The sequence below is a fragment of the Polyergus mexicanus genome, unplaced genomic scaffold (assembly GCF_030449975.1).
Source record: "Polyergus mexicanus isolate NDT 795.1 unplaced genomic scaffold, iyPolMexi1.0 SCAF_24, whole genome shotgun sequence".
In the NCBI taxonomy this organism is placed as follows: Eukaryota; Metazoa; Arthropoda; class Insecta; order Hymenoptera; family Formicidae; genus Polyergus; species Polyergus mexicanus.
This window is the reverse complement of record NW_027223344.1, coordinates 4944494-4961842: the sequence shown is the minus strand read 5'-3', so window position 1 is coordinate 4961842 and position 17349 is coordinate 4944494. Positions and strand designations below refer to the sequence as shown.

The following is a 17349-nucleotide window of genomic DNA, read 5'->3' as shown; positions in this document are numbered from 1 at the left end:
GGCACGCGGCTCCGGGCGACGGGATTTACATGCGGGGTACGCTCGCGCGAATTAATACGGACGCACGTGGTGGAGGCGCCGGAACTCTCGGCAGGAAATAAATATAACGGATCCACACGGCCGTGGTAGGAGCGCGCGACTTCCGTTACCTCCGCTCTCCGAAGGCGAACGCCATGCATTTGCATCGAACGCATTTTTGCGTTTCGCGACGACGGATCCTGAATAAAAGAAAAAAGTAGCAACGTGCCGTCTAAAGTAGCTTCCTTCATCTGTCGTATCTCGCGCACGAGCTCGTTCGCGAGATAAAAATTTCACGTCCTCCCCATGTCGAAATGCTCTCGTCGACGCGTAGAAATACATTTACATATACCGCTCAAGCGTTTAACGATCTCTTTCGGCACACAGCTGATAAGATGACGCAATGTTGAAAAATAGAACTTGATAAATTTAAAAAATGAGATTATCTTCAAAAAAAAAAGTTTCCCTCTTATTTTTTTAAATTATATAAATCGTTTTTAAATATGCCTTCCTAAGTATTACAAGACAAACTATTATTATTCATTAAAAGTTTATAATGCAATATATTATAACTATTATCATAGTGATTTTGTTATACGTAAAAAGAATTTCTGGAAATTTCCTACTTTATTCTCAATAAAAAAAATTGATTCAAAATTTTTATTATACAGATTTCTTATGAGAAGAAAGAGATATCAAATGCAAGAGCATGAATAAATAAAAATCCGTAATTATTATTAACGTTATATTGATATATCACGGCAGAGAAAATATTTGTTTTTATTAAAAAATTAGTATAATTGTTAAATGATTATTTTATTTCAATGCAGAAGGTACAAATATCAATTTAAATTATTATGTATCTCTCCAAATAAAAAAAAAAAATTATATATATATATTGTATTTAGTAATATATTCTTTCTACTTTCTTTTAACTAAGCTAATAATCAAATTGACTATCAATAATTATTATAAAATCGCTTTTGGCTATTATTTTTTACCGCTTATATTTTATCTTCAGCATCCGCGTTTGGATCGATACTGTTTGCGGTATGAGAGTGATTTAACGCGGAGTAATTAGTGGAGGAACAGTATCAGCAGTTAACAGTTTTATGTATATCCCTCGGAACATAAACTTTGGCTAAGATCAAGCACGTTGCTTGGTGTGGATGGTTTTTTTTTTTTTATCACTTCCAGGATATCGCGCTCCGGAGATATAGGGTGTGTCCTGGAAGCGCTTGTATCTCCGGTATCGCTGACAGGTATTAATTCACTACCAGCTCGTATTGACGCATAGTGTAGGGCGATTGCACCGTAATTTATGCGCGATAATTATGACGAGCGATAAATCGCTTTTTGCCAAAGCATATCAGAGTAGTATAAACGCGCGACTCGCATAAATTGCGCATCTTCAATTTGTCTTTCCTCATCGTATATATTACATTGTAATTTGACTGTAATTCGATTAGTAATTAAGGAACAGCAGCGAATAATCGCACTATTTTTTTTCATCTTCATTCTTATTTATTAAATATGTAAATTAGTAATAGGCTAAAAAAATATTTGCATTTTAACTTCATTATAAATAGGATATCTATAAATTAATCTCATAATTTTATATTTATAAATAACGATATCTATGAATTCGACTTAAAACAAAAATTTCTTTTATTATAAGTTTTATGTTGATCACGTGAGACGTGAGAGAGAGAGAGAGAGAGAGAGAGACGAACGCGCGTGTTTCTATTGACGCATTATATTTTCGATCAGAAAGATTGAAGAAAAAGAATATGTGAGGCTTATTATTAATATATATTGAAAGAATTCAAAATATATGGAAAGAAGAATTTTTTTCATATTAGTAAATCAGAAAAAAAGGGATGATGAAGGAATAAGATGCAAGGTACTTAACGAAAGCAGAAAGAGATGACAAACAAGGCGCGATGGAATATGCGTATCACGTGTAAACGGGAATATTCTCAGTAATAAGAAACCCGTAAGAAAAACAGGGACGCACTACGTCAGCCGAACATAAGCCGAACAGACGGGATATCTAATATGCGCGAAGACCCACCGAAAAGAGAGAAGACCTAATGAAAATAGAGAAAAGTCACTGAACATATAAGTAACGGATATATTATCTCTATAAAAAAAAGGACCTTCACATGTGTGTGTCACGACTTTCTAATCTATCTTATATTCCCATTCCGTTTTTCGATATATAATTTTAATATGCAATGTAATTTATTAAAATCATTATCACATTATCCAAGATGTTGGGTAAATATATTTATGATTTATAGAAGAATATATTTTGTAAAATTAAATAATCTATAGTTTATCAAAAATAAAATATACGCAATAATTACAAAAATATTAAAAACAAAAATTGTAGAGAACTTTCAATTCAGAATACCACAATTTAAAATTTAATTCAATTATTAGAGTATTACGGAATAACAAATTTAGTAATTCATATACACATATATATATTTCAATAGCATACAAAATATATTTTGTAATTTTATATATTTTTAATTTTTTCATATAATATTCAGTGTTATCATTTATTTGTAATGATTTGCTTATCAATATAAAAAGAAATCGAAACCGTCAGATTCCTGAGTCAATAATACGGAGAAATGGTAATCGGAGAGAAACGAGATAGAGAAAGAGAGAGACAAAACAACTTCGAGGGACAGAAAGTACTATGCAATCGCGAAGGATGCCCGGTTTTAGCAAGCCTGAAGGATGCAAAGCAATGCAACAATCCGTCGTCGTCGCTCTGCGCGTCCCGATTGAGAGAGAAGAAGAAGAAGAAGAAGAAGAAGAAGAAGAAGAAGAAGAAAGAGAAGAAGAAGAAGAAGAAGAAAGAAGAAAGAAGAAAGAAGAAGAAGAAGAAGAAGAAGAAGAAGAAGAAGAAGGAGAAGGAGAAGAAGAAGAAGAAGGAGAAGGAGAAGAAGAAGAAGAAGAAGAAGAAGAAAGAAGAAAGAAGAAGAAGAAGAAGAAGAAAAAAGAAAAAAAAGCAACCTGATAGCGGAAAAATCGCCTATCGCGCTAGTAATTATCCTTACAAATTAAAAGGAGAAGATTAATTTGTAAGTTTGAAATCGCGCGCGTTGGCAACGGTCATTCAAAATCGTTGTGTAATTCCTGTTACAACACTTTCTCTCTTCTTCGCGGCGTAACGTTATGCATGCGCTATATTGTTCGTGACATTGCAGAATCTCATTGTCAGACATACAGGCTTCTCTCGATATTGCCCTCCTCTATATAAATTTTCCATTCCGTTGTCAATCAATTGAAACGAGTGAGAACATATGAGAGATTATTACGAAATTAATTAAAGAGAACTTATCTTTCGCAACACATTATTATTAATTATTCAATGTCTAACCATAAGTAAAAACAAATAATAAATAATATTTCATTATATAAAATACATCGAGAATAAACATCGAATGGAGGTTTCTAATAGCACACAGTAATATTATTCTCCAAGAGGACTGCTGTATTTCTTGTTTGTCGTTAAGCATATACCGGGCTATTTATATAAACCAAGCTCTATGAAATGACGACCTCTACGACGCACTCTCATAAGTTAACCGCAAGCGAATGAATTTTTCTATAATATGACTAGCGCGCAGCAAAAGCCACTTAGCGCAAAGTGGAATATTTAAGGGCATTTAGGTAGGATAATGTTATGGCGTTGAATAAGCGCGTTACTTTGCTGAAAGATAGATGAAGGTTGATAGACAAAACGTGGGAAAGAAATGAGAACACACGGTGTGTTGATGTTATGTTGCAGCTCTGACAGCAACGATGTTGGCGACCAATATTATTGCTGACTTATCTGTATAATCTGTCTCCAAACAATTGCTGTCAATTAATCTACAGAAAATATCGCTTACGTCAAGTAAAATCTAACATTTATACCCGTATTCATAGTCCGTCCTTGAGGAATAAGGATTCCTTGTTCCTCGTTCCACGTTTCATAAACTTTCCTTGACCGAACAAGGAATCTTATTGGCTCCCTTATCTCAAGGAAGGTCACGAGCTTCCTTGAGAAGTGATGCGATCTTTTTAGCAGACGATACGCAGAATATAACCAAATATAACCTCCAAAAGTTAGTTTCGTTACATTTGTGGTTTTGTGGTTATTTGTTGTCGCGCTCTCAAACTGAAAGTGTATAAAGGAAAAGGAGATAATGGACAATGAATTTTTAAATGATTCTCACGATGGATTTGAAGACGAAAATCCAGAGAATCGGATTCTGTGGCGGATTCCGAAAAGATACATTCGCGATTGGGAAAATCCCGTGGAATTTTTTGAAGATACGAAAAAGTTTTCATATGTATTATATGAAATTAGTTGCAGGCAGCATAAAACGGTGCTGCCTTCAGTCGGTCACTAAAAATCCCTAAAATATTCCTTCCTTCTGAAAGGGAGACTCGAGGTCCATCTATGAAACAAGGTGGCCTTGCAGATTCAAGGAATCCTTCATGGAGGCTTCCTCCGTCCTTAAAATAAGGAAGGACTATGAATACGGGTATTAATCACTCTTAGTTAGGATATCAATAAAATGATATTGAAAATACGCCTAAAAAAGCTCTATAAGAATAAATAATTTTTCTAAATAAAAGTCAATTTTTTTGCGCGCGAAAATATCAGTAAAATATATATACTACAATTCTCTGATATTGTCTTCTTTTTTTGTCAAGTTTTCAATTAGTTGTCAAAATAAAATCAATTCTCAAGAAGATGTAAAAATTCAAAAAAATCTATTTAGTAAAACAGAAAAACGGTTTTAATATTCAAACCTAAGAGCAATTACTATAACGAAATACCGAGTTAACAACAAACTAAGCATCCAATCAAGAATACTCTCGATTAATCTCTCCATTTCGCAATTAGATTCGCGATAAAACTGAGGCAAACCGCAGATACGAATAATACGGACCACCGACGTGGACGCTCGGATAGAAATCATCGTAAGAAGCTAGCGTTTAATTTCCGCGGGGGTGCACTTGACGAATAGCGGGAATCTCTCAAGATCGTTAGCCAACGCGAGAAGCAATTTCCGTAAAAGTCACGCGATCCTTGCTAACCGGCCGTCGTCCGGGAACAAGCAAAGATAGATCGCGGATGGATAAAAAGGTACAACAGGTATTTACGGGCGGAACAAGTAGGAAGCAGCTTTAAGCGGACTTTAAGTGGAAATTGATTTGCCTGCGTGCACGAACGTCAAGCTGAAGAATACGGTATCACCTCACACGGTCAATGATCCGACGAATGGAAAGCCATATACGAAGATCCGACCGTGATCTTCATCGTTTGCCTTGTAGGGGATGTACGACCGTTAAATGGCTCTTCATCCACAACACGACGAACATACACGCGTTGAAAGAATTCGACGTGAAAAGCTCGACATAATAGTTCAAGTGTGTCGAGTTTTCAAAATAACGGCCTCGCAGTCGATACGCGATAATTGTTATTGATAATCAACGAGAGACATCTTGCATGCTTCGATCGTCAAGCTATTTCTTCCGTTAAAAAGAAATAGAAATAATTCTTTTGGTAAAACTTTATTATAATAACAGTGTTGCGAAAACAATTCAGTTTTTGCGAAAAATGTATAATTATCATATTATAAATAATTTCAAATATAACAATTTAATAAGTTGTGTTACAAAGAGATTAATGAGTTTAATAAAATTTGAAAATAAAAATTTTTTTATTATTTTATTTCAGCCCTTTATTCCCGACTATGTATATCATGATATACATTTTTATTTTTATTATTTAAATAATTTCCAATTTTCTCTCAAGTATATGTATATGTAAAAAAAAACAAAAAAAGAAAAAAAAAGAAAAAAAACAATAATTTAAGGAGATATTATATCGACAAAATATCTAGTTTTAAATTTTAGGAAAAATATATTAATTATATAATTATTTTGAATGTTATATGCCACATGTTAAAGCTACTAATTGTAGAAGATTTCTGCTTTATCCAACACCAGCTTTTACCGTTGCAATGGTTTCCGATATAAGCCGTCTCTCATGCTACATGCTAGCCTGCAGACTTTCTCTTGTATCGAGCATAATGTCGATAAAGTTACATTCTGCATAAAATACAGTTTCTGACGTATCCAACATTTAGTAATATAAATCTCCTATATTCTCCTTTGTATAAAACAATATGCTAATCTAAAAAGTGTCAGAATATAAATATTTAATATTTATATAATTGTATAATAAAAGATATCCTTTTTATTTTTCGATATAATAAATTCTGAAACATTTTACAAAATATTTATCCGTTATATATATATTGTAAAATGCTGTTATTCGAATTTATTAGTTGATTTCCTGCCGATTTTAACTGCCCACAGAATGTTTATGTCAATTTCATAAATTAGCTATGAGAATGTTATGTGTGTGAATAATATAAATATAATGTTGCTATCATAAAACTGGCGTTTTTTTCCGGACAGAGAGACATCGCAGCAAAGTGCGATAGAGAATAATTAAATTTTTACGATACGAATGTTTTAGAAGAAAATGCCAGGAAGGTACGAAAAAACTCTCGAAATAAAAAAAAAATCCAGCTTTGCCGAGGATACAGCATAGATAAATGTTTTTTCTTGCATTTTCAATGCCTTTATTTTCACAAAAATCCTTGGTTAGATATAAATATTAGTCTTAATTAACAAATCTATTTTTCTCTCACATACAACAAATAATTATTTTCTATTTTCTTTTTCCAAAGATGATTTAAAATCGCATATATTACACATTGATAAAGAAATCTTTTCGCCCTTCTACAGTAGCATTACTATTCGTATATTAGTTGATTAGCAAAATGATTATTATTTATAAGACTAACAAGAATGTCAAGGTGCTTGCGCGCTTAATTAATTGTCCAATGAATTAATCCAGTCATTATCTTCGCGCCTACGAGATTCCACCCTTCCAATCGATTTGTCTTCGATATGGTAGTGTAAACTTTAACAATGCGCATTAAAGATACACGGCAGCGAATCAGAGGTAAACAATGTGCATTGTCATTGCACTTTCTCTATAGTACCGTTGTAACTGACGTCATCTTGCGTTAAATCTTAGTTACATAATATAACTCGGACATGATATCATTCACAAAGTACGATTTAATCAGAATTCTCTCATATATCTTGTAATTAATTTATTAATTAATACATCATAATACGAAATCTCTTACAAGGACTATTATATTTGCGTCATAAGTTCTGTTATCACTATAATATAATGGATGATTGCATAAGTTCGTGCCCGATTTTCATAGATGGCATTAAGTTACTGCATGGCGGAGTTCTATTGTTTTCGTGTGGTAATTGTTGCTTACACCGAATAGATGACGTTGTCTTATGTCAATTTAGCGTCAGACATTGTTCAGATAAGTCCATTTGTGCATAAGAGAAATCATTAAAAATGGAGAACGAAAGGTGCATTTGCGGCATGTAATGCTATATGAATTTCGGAAAGGCGTGAGTGTTGGGATTGCAGAAAAAAATATTCAAAGCGTTCATTTGGACCGCGCTCCTGCTCTCCGAACAGTCAAAAAGTGGTTTGGCAGATTTCGAAATGGTGATTTCAACATGGAGGATCAACCCCCCGCTCTGGACGGCCTTCTGGCATTGATGATGACATTGTGCATGCCTTAGTGGAAAGAAATCCAAGGATTACAACTGAAGATATTGCTGAGAGGCTGAACATCGATAATTCAACCGCTTTTCGTCATTTAAAAAAGCTTGGATACATTTCCAAGCTTGATACGATAGTTATCGTATTAGGTGTACAACTTTGTACCTAATCGATTCATCTTTTTAAATAGCCTCACATATATTTTGTTGTACGTGAAATGAAAAAGGAAAGTAATCGAGAAAATTCGCCAAAAAGGAACGTATTAATTAAGAACGCTTGACACTCACCTCCAACATTACGGTTTCGTTCTAATCGAGCAGTTCTAGGTAAGGATCTGCTTTTAGACTCACCTGTAAAACAGAAAAGAGAATATTCAAATTATTCGAGATGTTGCCAAATAAAATTCTTAAACTCGAAACAATATTAATTACTAATTTTGTGAATTGTTAAAAACAATTTTAGTATTATATAAAATAGGATCTTATACGCTTTTCATATAAAAATGTTAACTTCTCGATTATTATATTTAATCTATTTAATAAATTTTATATTAATTAACGATACTTGTAGAATGTTAAAGCATCTTAACGGTACTATATAGCATCGATTTTATTTCTAACATCGACGCGAAGATTATCATCATAGCGACCCTATTCACCGCGACAGGAGCATCAACCGCACTCATCCACGGTTACAGAACCAGAAGTTCTGCCGCACCGGTTCTGTTACGCGCTCCGTTTCGCGACTTTTTCGCGGGGACAACTTTTTCACAGCGCATCGCACGGCTATAATAAATGTTCTCCGACCGTATCCAAAGAGAGAGAGAGAGAGCACGCCCCAATTCTTGTTCCAAGTTCCGAGACTGCGCCAAGTACAGCTACGATTAGCTGACAGGTAAGACGGTTGCATCCGCTCGTCGCACGTGGACACTTTCGTCTAATTGCGCGCGCCAAGTGGTCGTGCTAATTACAGACTGCATTCTTTTTGTTTTCTTTCTTCTATGATTGAATGCACGACTAGAAATTATACGAGGAGATCTGACTGCAGATTCTCGCTACAACTGATTTATTTCGATCAAGATGCAGCGATTTGAATCAAAATCTTTCTCAAATTAAATAAATTAAATAAATTTGTATATTGCAAAAGAAAAATTTTGAGAAAAAGTTAAAAATTTTAAATCTTGCATTATATATTTCTCAAACAAACATAAAAATATATATATGGTATATATATATATATAAATTGTGCAAAAAATATAAAATATAATCACATTTTAGGGTGAAGTTTAAAAGTAAAGAGTTAAAGCAATATATTGTAGATATAATTTATATATTTTACATCTCCTTTTTTCGAATAGTATCTCCTTTCTTATTTTCATTCAAGCTTAATTCGTCATACAATTCAACTTTCGTCAATACACATCCATCGAAAAATATTCTGCCGCGGACAGAATTCTTGAGGAGACTTTCTACAAAATGACGTCTATTGCGAAATTATTATCGTACCATGTATGTGCGTCGACGCATTATTACGGGCGCCAACCGCCGTAAGATGGCGGGCATTTCGACCATGAAGAGACAGATGGCAGTTTAGTCGAACCGTTTTCCCCAACCTGCTAAAGGAGATCTTTCAACTAATCGCTCGTCTCCCGGAACAGTTGCGGTGGATCTTCGGTGACATTGAAATATGCGAGATGCGCATAATAACAGTAAAGGAGAATGTCTAATAAAATCGCGAAAATGTTTGATCGAGTTATATCCTTGAATAAAATAAGCGCATATTTATTATCGATACAGTTAAATTTCTTCCAATTCCGATAATATAACGTAAAAACGCAATATTAAACGTTGCGGAAAAGATTATAAAAAAATAAGGGAAACAGTCCTAACGGAAGATGGAAAATTAAAAATATATCTTAAACTAAGAGTGTAAAGAGAGCAGGAGAGTATATGAATAATCTTTCGCAATCTCTTTCTCTCTCTCTCTATAATTTTACCGCTATAAACATGGCAATAATTATTAAGTATCGCGATACATGATAATTTATTATCATCGTGCCCTCTTTTTAAGAAAAGAGAAATTCATAATAATCCCGATTTATCTAAAACATGATTCGCGCGAGAAAATGCAAATTCTGTCAAGATCTAATCGTCCTTATATCCTGTTTTTGCTAATATTTTCGAAAGTATCATTCTTGCTTATTGCAAAAGGAAAAATGTTTAAAAAAAAGAAGATAGAATAATGTTTCTTTTGCTTCCTCACAGAAACTGCATCGGATGATTGATCGCTCGACACGTAATCGTTATCGAAACTAGATTTACAACGTTCTTCGTAACATGAGCGAGAGAATTTTAATTCCGACTGCGGCTGCTAATAGTCGTTAAGTGCATGTAAGTCGTCCCGGAATAAGTTGTCAACGCAAAAATAAATTTACTCTCGGGACATTTCGCGCAACTTTTTAGCCGCCTCGATCTCGCGTAATAAGTTCCTTCCGCGGGGAAAGTATAGACAAGGCATACACAGCTCAAATCATCTCTCTATTAATGCGTCGTTAGTCTGTCTCTTAGTCTCAATAGTAATTACAATCGATCTGATATCCAATTAAGTTCTGTATTTGCAAGAAAATGTCAACATACTATGTGAAAGTATCGACTTTCTTAAGGAAATTAATACAAAAAAAAAAAAAAAAAAAAAAATGCAAAAACAGAATATTAATAAAAGATGTTGTATGATAACGTTAAATAATAATAAAGTATAAGTTACACGTGTTAAAACTATCGATTTACTATCTTGTAAAATTATGTCTGTGCATATGCGTAAAAGAAATATACAAATATAATATTATGTACCACAAACGAGATTAATTCGTGCAAATTTAATTTAATCGATATCATGATTCGTTATTCATACACGGAGAAAAAATTAGCTGCCGTAGCTAAAAACTGCGTGTGGTAACTAGATTTCAGTCGTAATATATGAACAGCGAACATCTTAACTTAACATCTGTTTATTAAATGCAATAGCGAACATCTTAGCTGTAATATATATTTATTAGGTGCAACAGCAAACCGTTTTGCTGCAGTTTAGAAATTTACTTTGCAAACCACGATTAGCTATGGTAGAGAAATTTTTTTCTTTCCATGTTATCTAGTTAATAATTCAATAAATATTTCACAATAATACATGATCAAATAACTACAAAGAGATAAATATTCTCGTTTTTGTACGGGAAGTGAAATACTGCCACAATTTGTATTACGTAAAACGATTACGAGAGTTAGTCGTCAAGTTTATAATCATTGGTATAATTATGATGGCGATCATTTGTGAGTCAGCAATAATCATCTTCCGCACAATGATCACGATATCTTTTTTCTCGACGTCAAATCAAAAGTGAAATGCCGAAACGGTGTCGGTGAACCAACCGCTTTTAGAATTTCTCGTTCTTTCCATTAGAATTGGATGTTGTAATTTTAAAAGAGTGCAGCTGATAAACTTATAATACGTTCCGTACGAGCCACGAAATACGGCCGAGAAGATTGATTGGCCTAGTATCTGTAGCTTCGATTTCTCTTCAGCGTGAATTCGAATACCATTTTACGATCGTCCTGACAATCATCGTAAGGCGTTTGCGCGCGTAAAAGCGAAACGGGAAGGCGCTCGTGCAACTTCTTTTACGGTACTTACTCGCGTAATCGGTTCACGCCAAGAGAAGAAGTGAAAATATGGATTTCGTAGAGCACACTTTACCATGACAAATAATTGCTGTTCTCTAGATAATTAACATCAAGGTTTAATCGATATCTATACGACGTTTCTTATAATTTTTCTAGATTATATATTGTATATATATATATATATACAGGGTGTCCCATTTTAATCCATCCAGTCGAATATCTCAAAAACCAAGCCCGGAAGAGAAAAATGTTTCAAACAAAAGTTGTGTAGCTTCAAAGGGGCCATAAGATGGTGACAATAATTTGACCTTGGAGAATCATTTGAAGGTCATGTGAAGGTCAACTTTAAAATCTTAAATGGAAACCCCCATTTTTTATTTAGTATTCTTGTAGCTGACATCGAGAGCTTTCCAAAACACTATAATAAAGTATTTTTTCATTAAGTACTTTTTGAGTTATTTTATATTTAAAAAATTTATTTTATATTTTATATAAAATATAAAAAAGAGGTGCAGTAAAAAATGACTAATATAAATATTAATTTTCTTTTATTTAAAAAGAGCAAATAGCTTTCTAGATATTGTGAGATATAAATAATGATTTTTAGATAAACATACTTTAAAAAAATATTAAACATACATATATAACAATGATGTCAAAACTTTTGAAAGCCTTTTATCCTAAAATCCTGTGTTTTTGCTTATACTCGTCTTTTATATCGTGTTATCTATTCGAAATACAATAGAGCAGTTTTGTAAAGATTGAGATAAAAAATATAACTTTTTAATGGTCACGGTCTTCGTATTTTTAAAAAGTTTCGGTATTGTTTATGTAAAGCTTTATTTAAAAAAATATAAATTCGTCAAACAAAAATGATTTTGCATCAACGTAGTTTGTAAAAGAAAAACTACATTTCTCTGTATTAAAAATTTTATTTTTGTAAAAAAGAATTATACTTATTAAAATATTGAAGAATGAAGTTTATCTCTTTATTTGCCTAAATTTGCAAAAGTGACTTTATACGCGACAATCTAGCCGTATGTAAAATCATAATAAATAAAACAAGAAATACGGGGAAAATGCTGCAAATGACGGCCGTAACAAAGCCCCCTTATATTTTTCATATAATTGTTTCGCGAGGCAATATTTTTGTGAAAATTATATATTTTAATGGTATTACCTGGCGTTATTAAAACACATCTGGGAAATTGTATATATATATCCTCGAAATATTTTCCCTCGATTTGGTCGTTTACATTTTAGTAAAGTTACACAGAGGCAGAATTATGGTTAATTTAAAAGCGCGTGCTTTTATATTTCCTTTTGTATTTTTTTTTTTGATACTGGTACGAATGTCTCTCTGTTAATAATATTTTTAATGGATATACCAGCAAAGAGTGCTTTTGCAAGTTACAACAAAATATTGTACATACAAAATACAAAATGCGTTATTTAACTTTCTGCTAAATTGCACGTAAAATCATGACTGACGAATGAAACGGGATAGAGAAAAACACGTAGAAAAAAAAATAACGATATACATATAAAAATTACTTGACAGAGAAAATTAACGGGATTTTTACCTCAATTTTACGACGTAAAGTAACGGAATATAGCGTAGTGATCTTTTATTCTAACGCATACGTAAATGCATGTTGCTGTCTGATTTATACCAAAGCAATAACGATTAAATTGCGTTCGCCATGAGAAAAAAATTGAAAATTCGTTCTCCTTCGTTTCAACGATGATGAATCGATGGGAATAACGTTTCAATATGAGGTTCACCGAAATTGAGCGCACGTTTAAAACGGACTTTTGTCGGTTTACTCCGAGAAAGACGAGAAAGACGCGCCAGAATCGAGTTTGATACTCCAGAAGAGATATAGCGCAAAACACACATATCACGCGTATAACGGATCACCTTTTTCCCTTGCACGACACTCGACTCGGTAACAAACAGCATCAGACTGACCAAGTTAGGACCGATATCAAGGAAAAATTGAAGATAGAAAGAGAGATGTAAAAGTAGAAAAAAATTAATATAAAGTGTATAAACACTTGTGTAATATTGAAATTTAAATGTGATTGAGAAATATAAAAAATAATCTCGCCAATTTTGCGTCTGTAATAAAGATACTTGTGCTTTTCTATGCCGTCAAATAATTTCGCAGCCTTTACGATCGCGTGGATCAATTTTACAATATAATTTACTGGAGCGAGAAGCCACGTGAATATGCGGACGATTGTAAATAATTTTTGGCAATGAATGTCTCGTGAAATTTACACGTGAAATTTCCTCTTGACATTTACCAGGTATATAAATATGAAACCGGAATTTGCCCATAGCTGGCCCTAGCTGTCGATGTAGTTACCGTCAAACCGCGTCATTAGCGCCATTTTCTTGTTTTGACATCTGATAAAGATTTTCAACTCACAACAATACAAGTTTCATACAACAACATAATTTTTAATAGCGTTGAACATGTCGAATTTTGTGCCTGGAAACTACGATTTGCGGACAGCATTGATTTTCTGTTACCATTTGAAGAAAACTGCTGCAGAATCGCATCGAATGCTTGTCGAAGCTTACGGTGAGCGTGCTCTTGGTAAATCACAGTGCTTTGAGTGGTCTAAAAAATTCAAAAGTGGCGATTTTGACGTGAGAAACGAAGAACGTGGAAGACCATCGAAAAAGTTTGAAGACAGCGAATTGCAAACATTGTTGGATGAGGATGACGCTCAAACGCAACAACAACTCGATTTGAATCAAGCTTTGCGTGAAAAAAGACCAGAATATCAAAAAAGGCAACGCAAAGTGATTTTGCTTCACGATAATGCACCATCACACACAGCAAAACCGGTCAAGGAAACGATTGAGGCGTTTAGTTGGGAAATACTTTCGCATGCGGCTTATTCACCAGACTTGGCTCCATCCGATTACTACTTATTTGCATCGATGGGACACGCACTTGCCGAGCAGCGCTTCACTTCTTACGAAAATGTACGAAAATGGCTCGATGACTGGTTTGCCTCAAAGGAGCAACAGTTTTTTTGGCGTGGCATCGACAAATTGTCAGAGAGATGGGAAAAATGTATAGCTAGCAATGGGCAATACTTGGAATAAAATATTTTTTATCATTTTCATACAATAAACGTGTATTTTCTATACAAAAATTCCGGTTTCATATTTATATACCTGGCATAAGATACAATAAGTTTCGTAACGTATTTTCTAACCATCATATAATTATATAATAAAAGTAACATACGTCTATGGCAGTTCCCGGTATCCTGTGGCACGTAACGGATCCTCATGTTGACGATGTAGATTATCTCACAAGAATCGTCGGGAATCGTCCTTGAGCGATTGTTAGATCATCTATCTTTGTAAGAATCGCGAGATCGAGGAGGTCTTACATTCATTCGCGCGTCATCCTTCGCTATTACTTGCGGTAGCTCATAGCATTTCCATTGATGTCATTCCGTGAAGTATCGATCATGCCGAGGAGAAAGATCGATAACCAAAGATCGACAAGAAGAATATGAACAGCGTGTCTCGAAACTTTTCGCAATTTCCGACAATGTGTGGCATGCAAATTACACGACGGTCGAGGAACTTTCGTTTTTTACGGTCCCTTGATTTTCTATCAACTCAAACGAGACGACTTGACGAGATATATCTTTCTTGACATTAACGATCGCGCAAGAGCCGGTTATGGTCCTCGCGGATAATAATGAATTTTATGGAAAGTCTTCCTGTTCACAGGAGATCGATACCGATGAACATTTATGGCAAAACATCCAGCTAACTTGTAATTCTTTGGCTAATTTGATGCTGGAAGTAGCATCTATTATATCATATTGCAATCATTCGGCAGCAAAATAATTTGCGATAGATAAAACGCTTTGTATATCTGTAGAAATTATGTAAATATGCGTCATAAACGATTCACATGACAATATATATATAAATCACTTAAGCCCCATTAAATAGTATTGATATCAGTCACTTATATCTTCGGCAAGTTGTCACTGTCGACCCAATTAAGGTATCACTATATCAGATATGTATACTGTATCGAGTATACCGTTATCAGGTTCCAGTTTTGATCAGACTTTACTGTAATTGCAGGTAACAATTGTATATTTTTTTGTCGATTTTATAAAAAATTATAAATATCATAATAAACCACTCTAGAAAAATAACTCCGATATCGTTTGACGAATATCGTATCCAGAACCACTTTGCATTTTGTATTTTCTTTTGATGGTAAAAATTTTTGTAGAGAAAATTCAACGCGCAAACACCGATTATTATTACTTTCAAAGATCTTAATTGAAGATAGCCTATTCAACTTGAAAACATCATATTAGCGAATATTATGAATGCCTAACGATCTCTGATCAATCACTTTGAACTATCGAGAATATTTTTGTCCAGAATTGTACGATACGAAAAATTAGAGTGCCCCGTTTTATTCACTGTTCACATACATATGTCCGTCTTCACAAATAATTTATTCGTCTCGCGTATCAATAAGACGGTAATTATCGTCGACTGAAGTATCGCGTCGAGGATCGACGGGCCGAGACACCGGATCGGATTCACCGAGAGATCCCCCTCAGCCGGTTAGAGACAGTGAACACGATACAGTCGGGAATGGACTGCCGGCAACGGAGACTGTGTATGAAAGTAAATATTAACGTGGTCTCCCTCGCTTACGCTTACTCGGTCACCGGTCGCCAGTGTGCGATCGTGAGTATCAACACGAGCGTGCCTCTCTCGTAAATAGCGTGTCACGTGGGTGCGCGTTATGGCTCATGCGCACGTGAACAACGCGAGGAATCGGTGCGTGTCATCTGTTTAGTATGAAACTTGGTATTTTGTGCGTATTTCCGTACGCATAACTTTTATGATGCGGGACTACGGTACATCTAAGATCCGTTCGCCAAAAGACGCAATCCAGATTTTCGTCAATTTAATAAGTAATATTCATTCACTTGTTACATGGGAAAAACTAATATATTATTTGATGTATAAATATGTATTAATATTAATACATAATAAAAATGTATTAATTATCGTCGATTTATGAATTTAATAAGCAATATTCATTCTGCGCGAGACAAAAAATTAATTTCATATATATAAATATATGTATATATAAAAATATATATATTATATAAATATAAAATAAAACATAATTAAACTTAAAGGAGAGAGAAAACTTTTTCATTAAATTTTTATCCTCCCACAAGGATCGTCCATTGATCGAGCGATCGAGATTGAATAACTCGGCGATGTAAAATTGATTGAAAAAGAAGCATTAGATGCACGATTCGAACAATTAAAATTGCCCGGCGATTATTCGAGTTTTCATATATCGCGAGGCGTCGACTATCGGGAAAGGCAAGTACGGCTTTAACGTGCGTAGGCACGCGATATATATTGCGTAGGGCTCACCTACATACTTATTAATCGCGCGAGCCATTATCCTACACACGTCCCGGATTGTTCATTCAGCGCCATAAAAAGAATCGTTCAAGTATATAAAAGTGTGTTAAGAAAATCCGCTTTCCGCGTCACACATATTTCAATCTCGTGTATAAAAATTCTCATATATAAAAGTTTACGCAATCTAGCATAAAAGTAGATCGCGCCCGTTACTTGAAACTTTGATTAACGGTCATCAGGATGTCTACTCAAATCTTGTAAAACATTCCCTGAAAGTTCCCTGAAAGTTCTCTCATTCCAGGTATTTTCCTTCAAAATTCCAAGTATAGAGAATATTTTAAAGATTTTTTTTTTCCACTCCAATTTCATAAAACAAGTTTTTTTATTGTACGCGTTTTCTAATGCTCTTCACTCAAACAAGGGAAAAACACAAAGCCACTTAAGTTTCAAGTGCTAGATTTACAAGTGTACCGGAAAAAAAAAAAAGCTTTCGTCAAGATAAAAATTTTCAACTT

At 34.1% G+C, this 17349-nt stretch overlaps 1 protein-coding gene across 8 annotated transcripts in view; it reads right to left on the bottom strand.

Moving 5' to 3' along the window:
• Nucleotides 1–17349, bottom strand: part of Raskol (Ras GTPase-activating protein raskol) — a 201709-nt gene that overhangs the window by 86941 nt on the left and 97419 nt on the right. For 4 of the 8 annotated variants that reach the window (XM_070313501.1, XM_070313505.1, XM_070313506.1 and 1 more), the window contains one exon: nucleotides 7990–8052. The exons of the other annotated variants lie outside the window; for them this stretch is intronic. In XM_070313501.1, the coding sequence (XP_070169602.1) occupies nucleotides 7990–8052 (63 nt within the window). The remainder of the gene's footprint in view (nucleotides 1–7989; nucleotides 8053–17349) is intronic. 8 annotated transcript variants of the gene reach the window in all.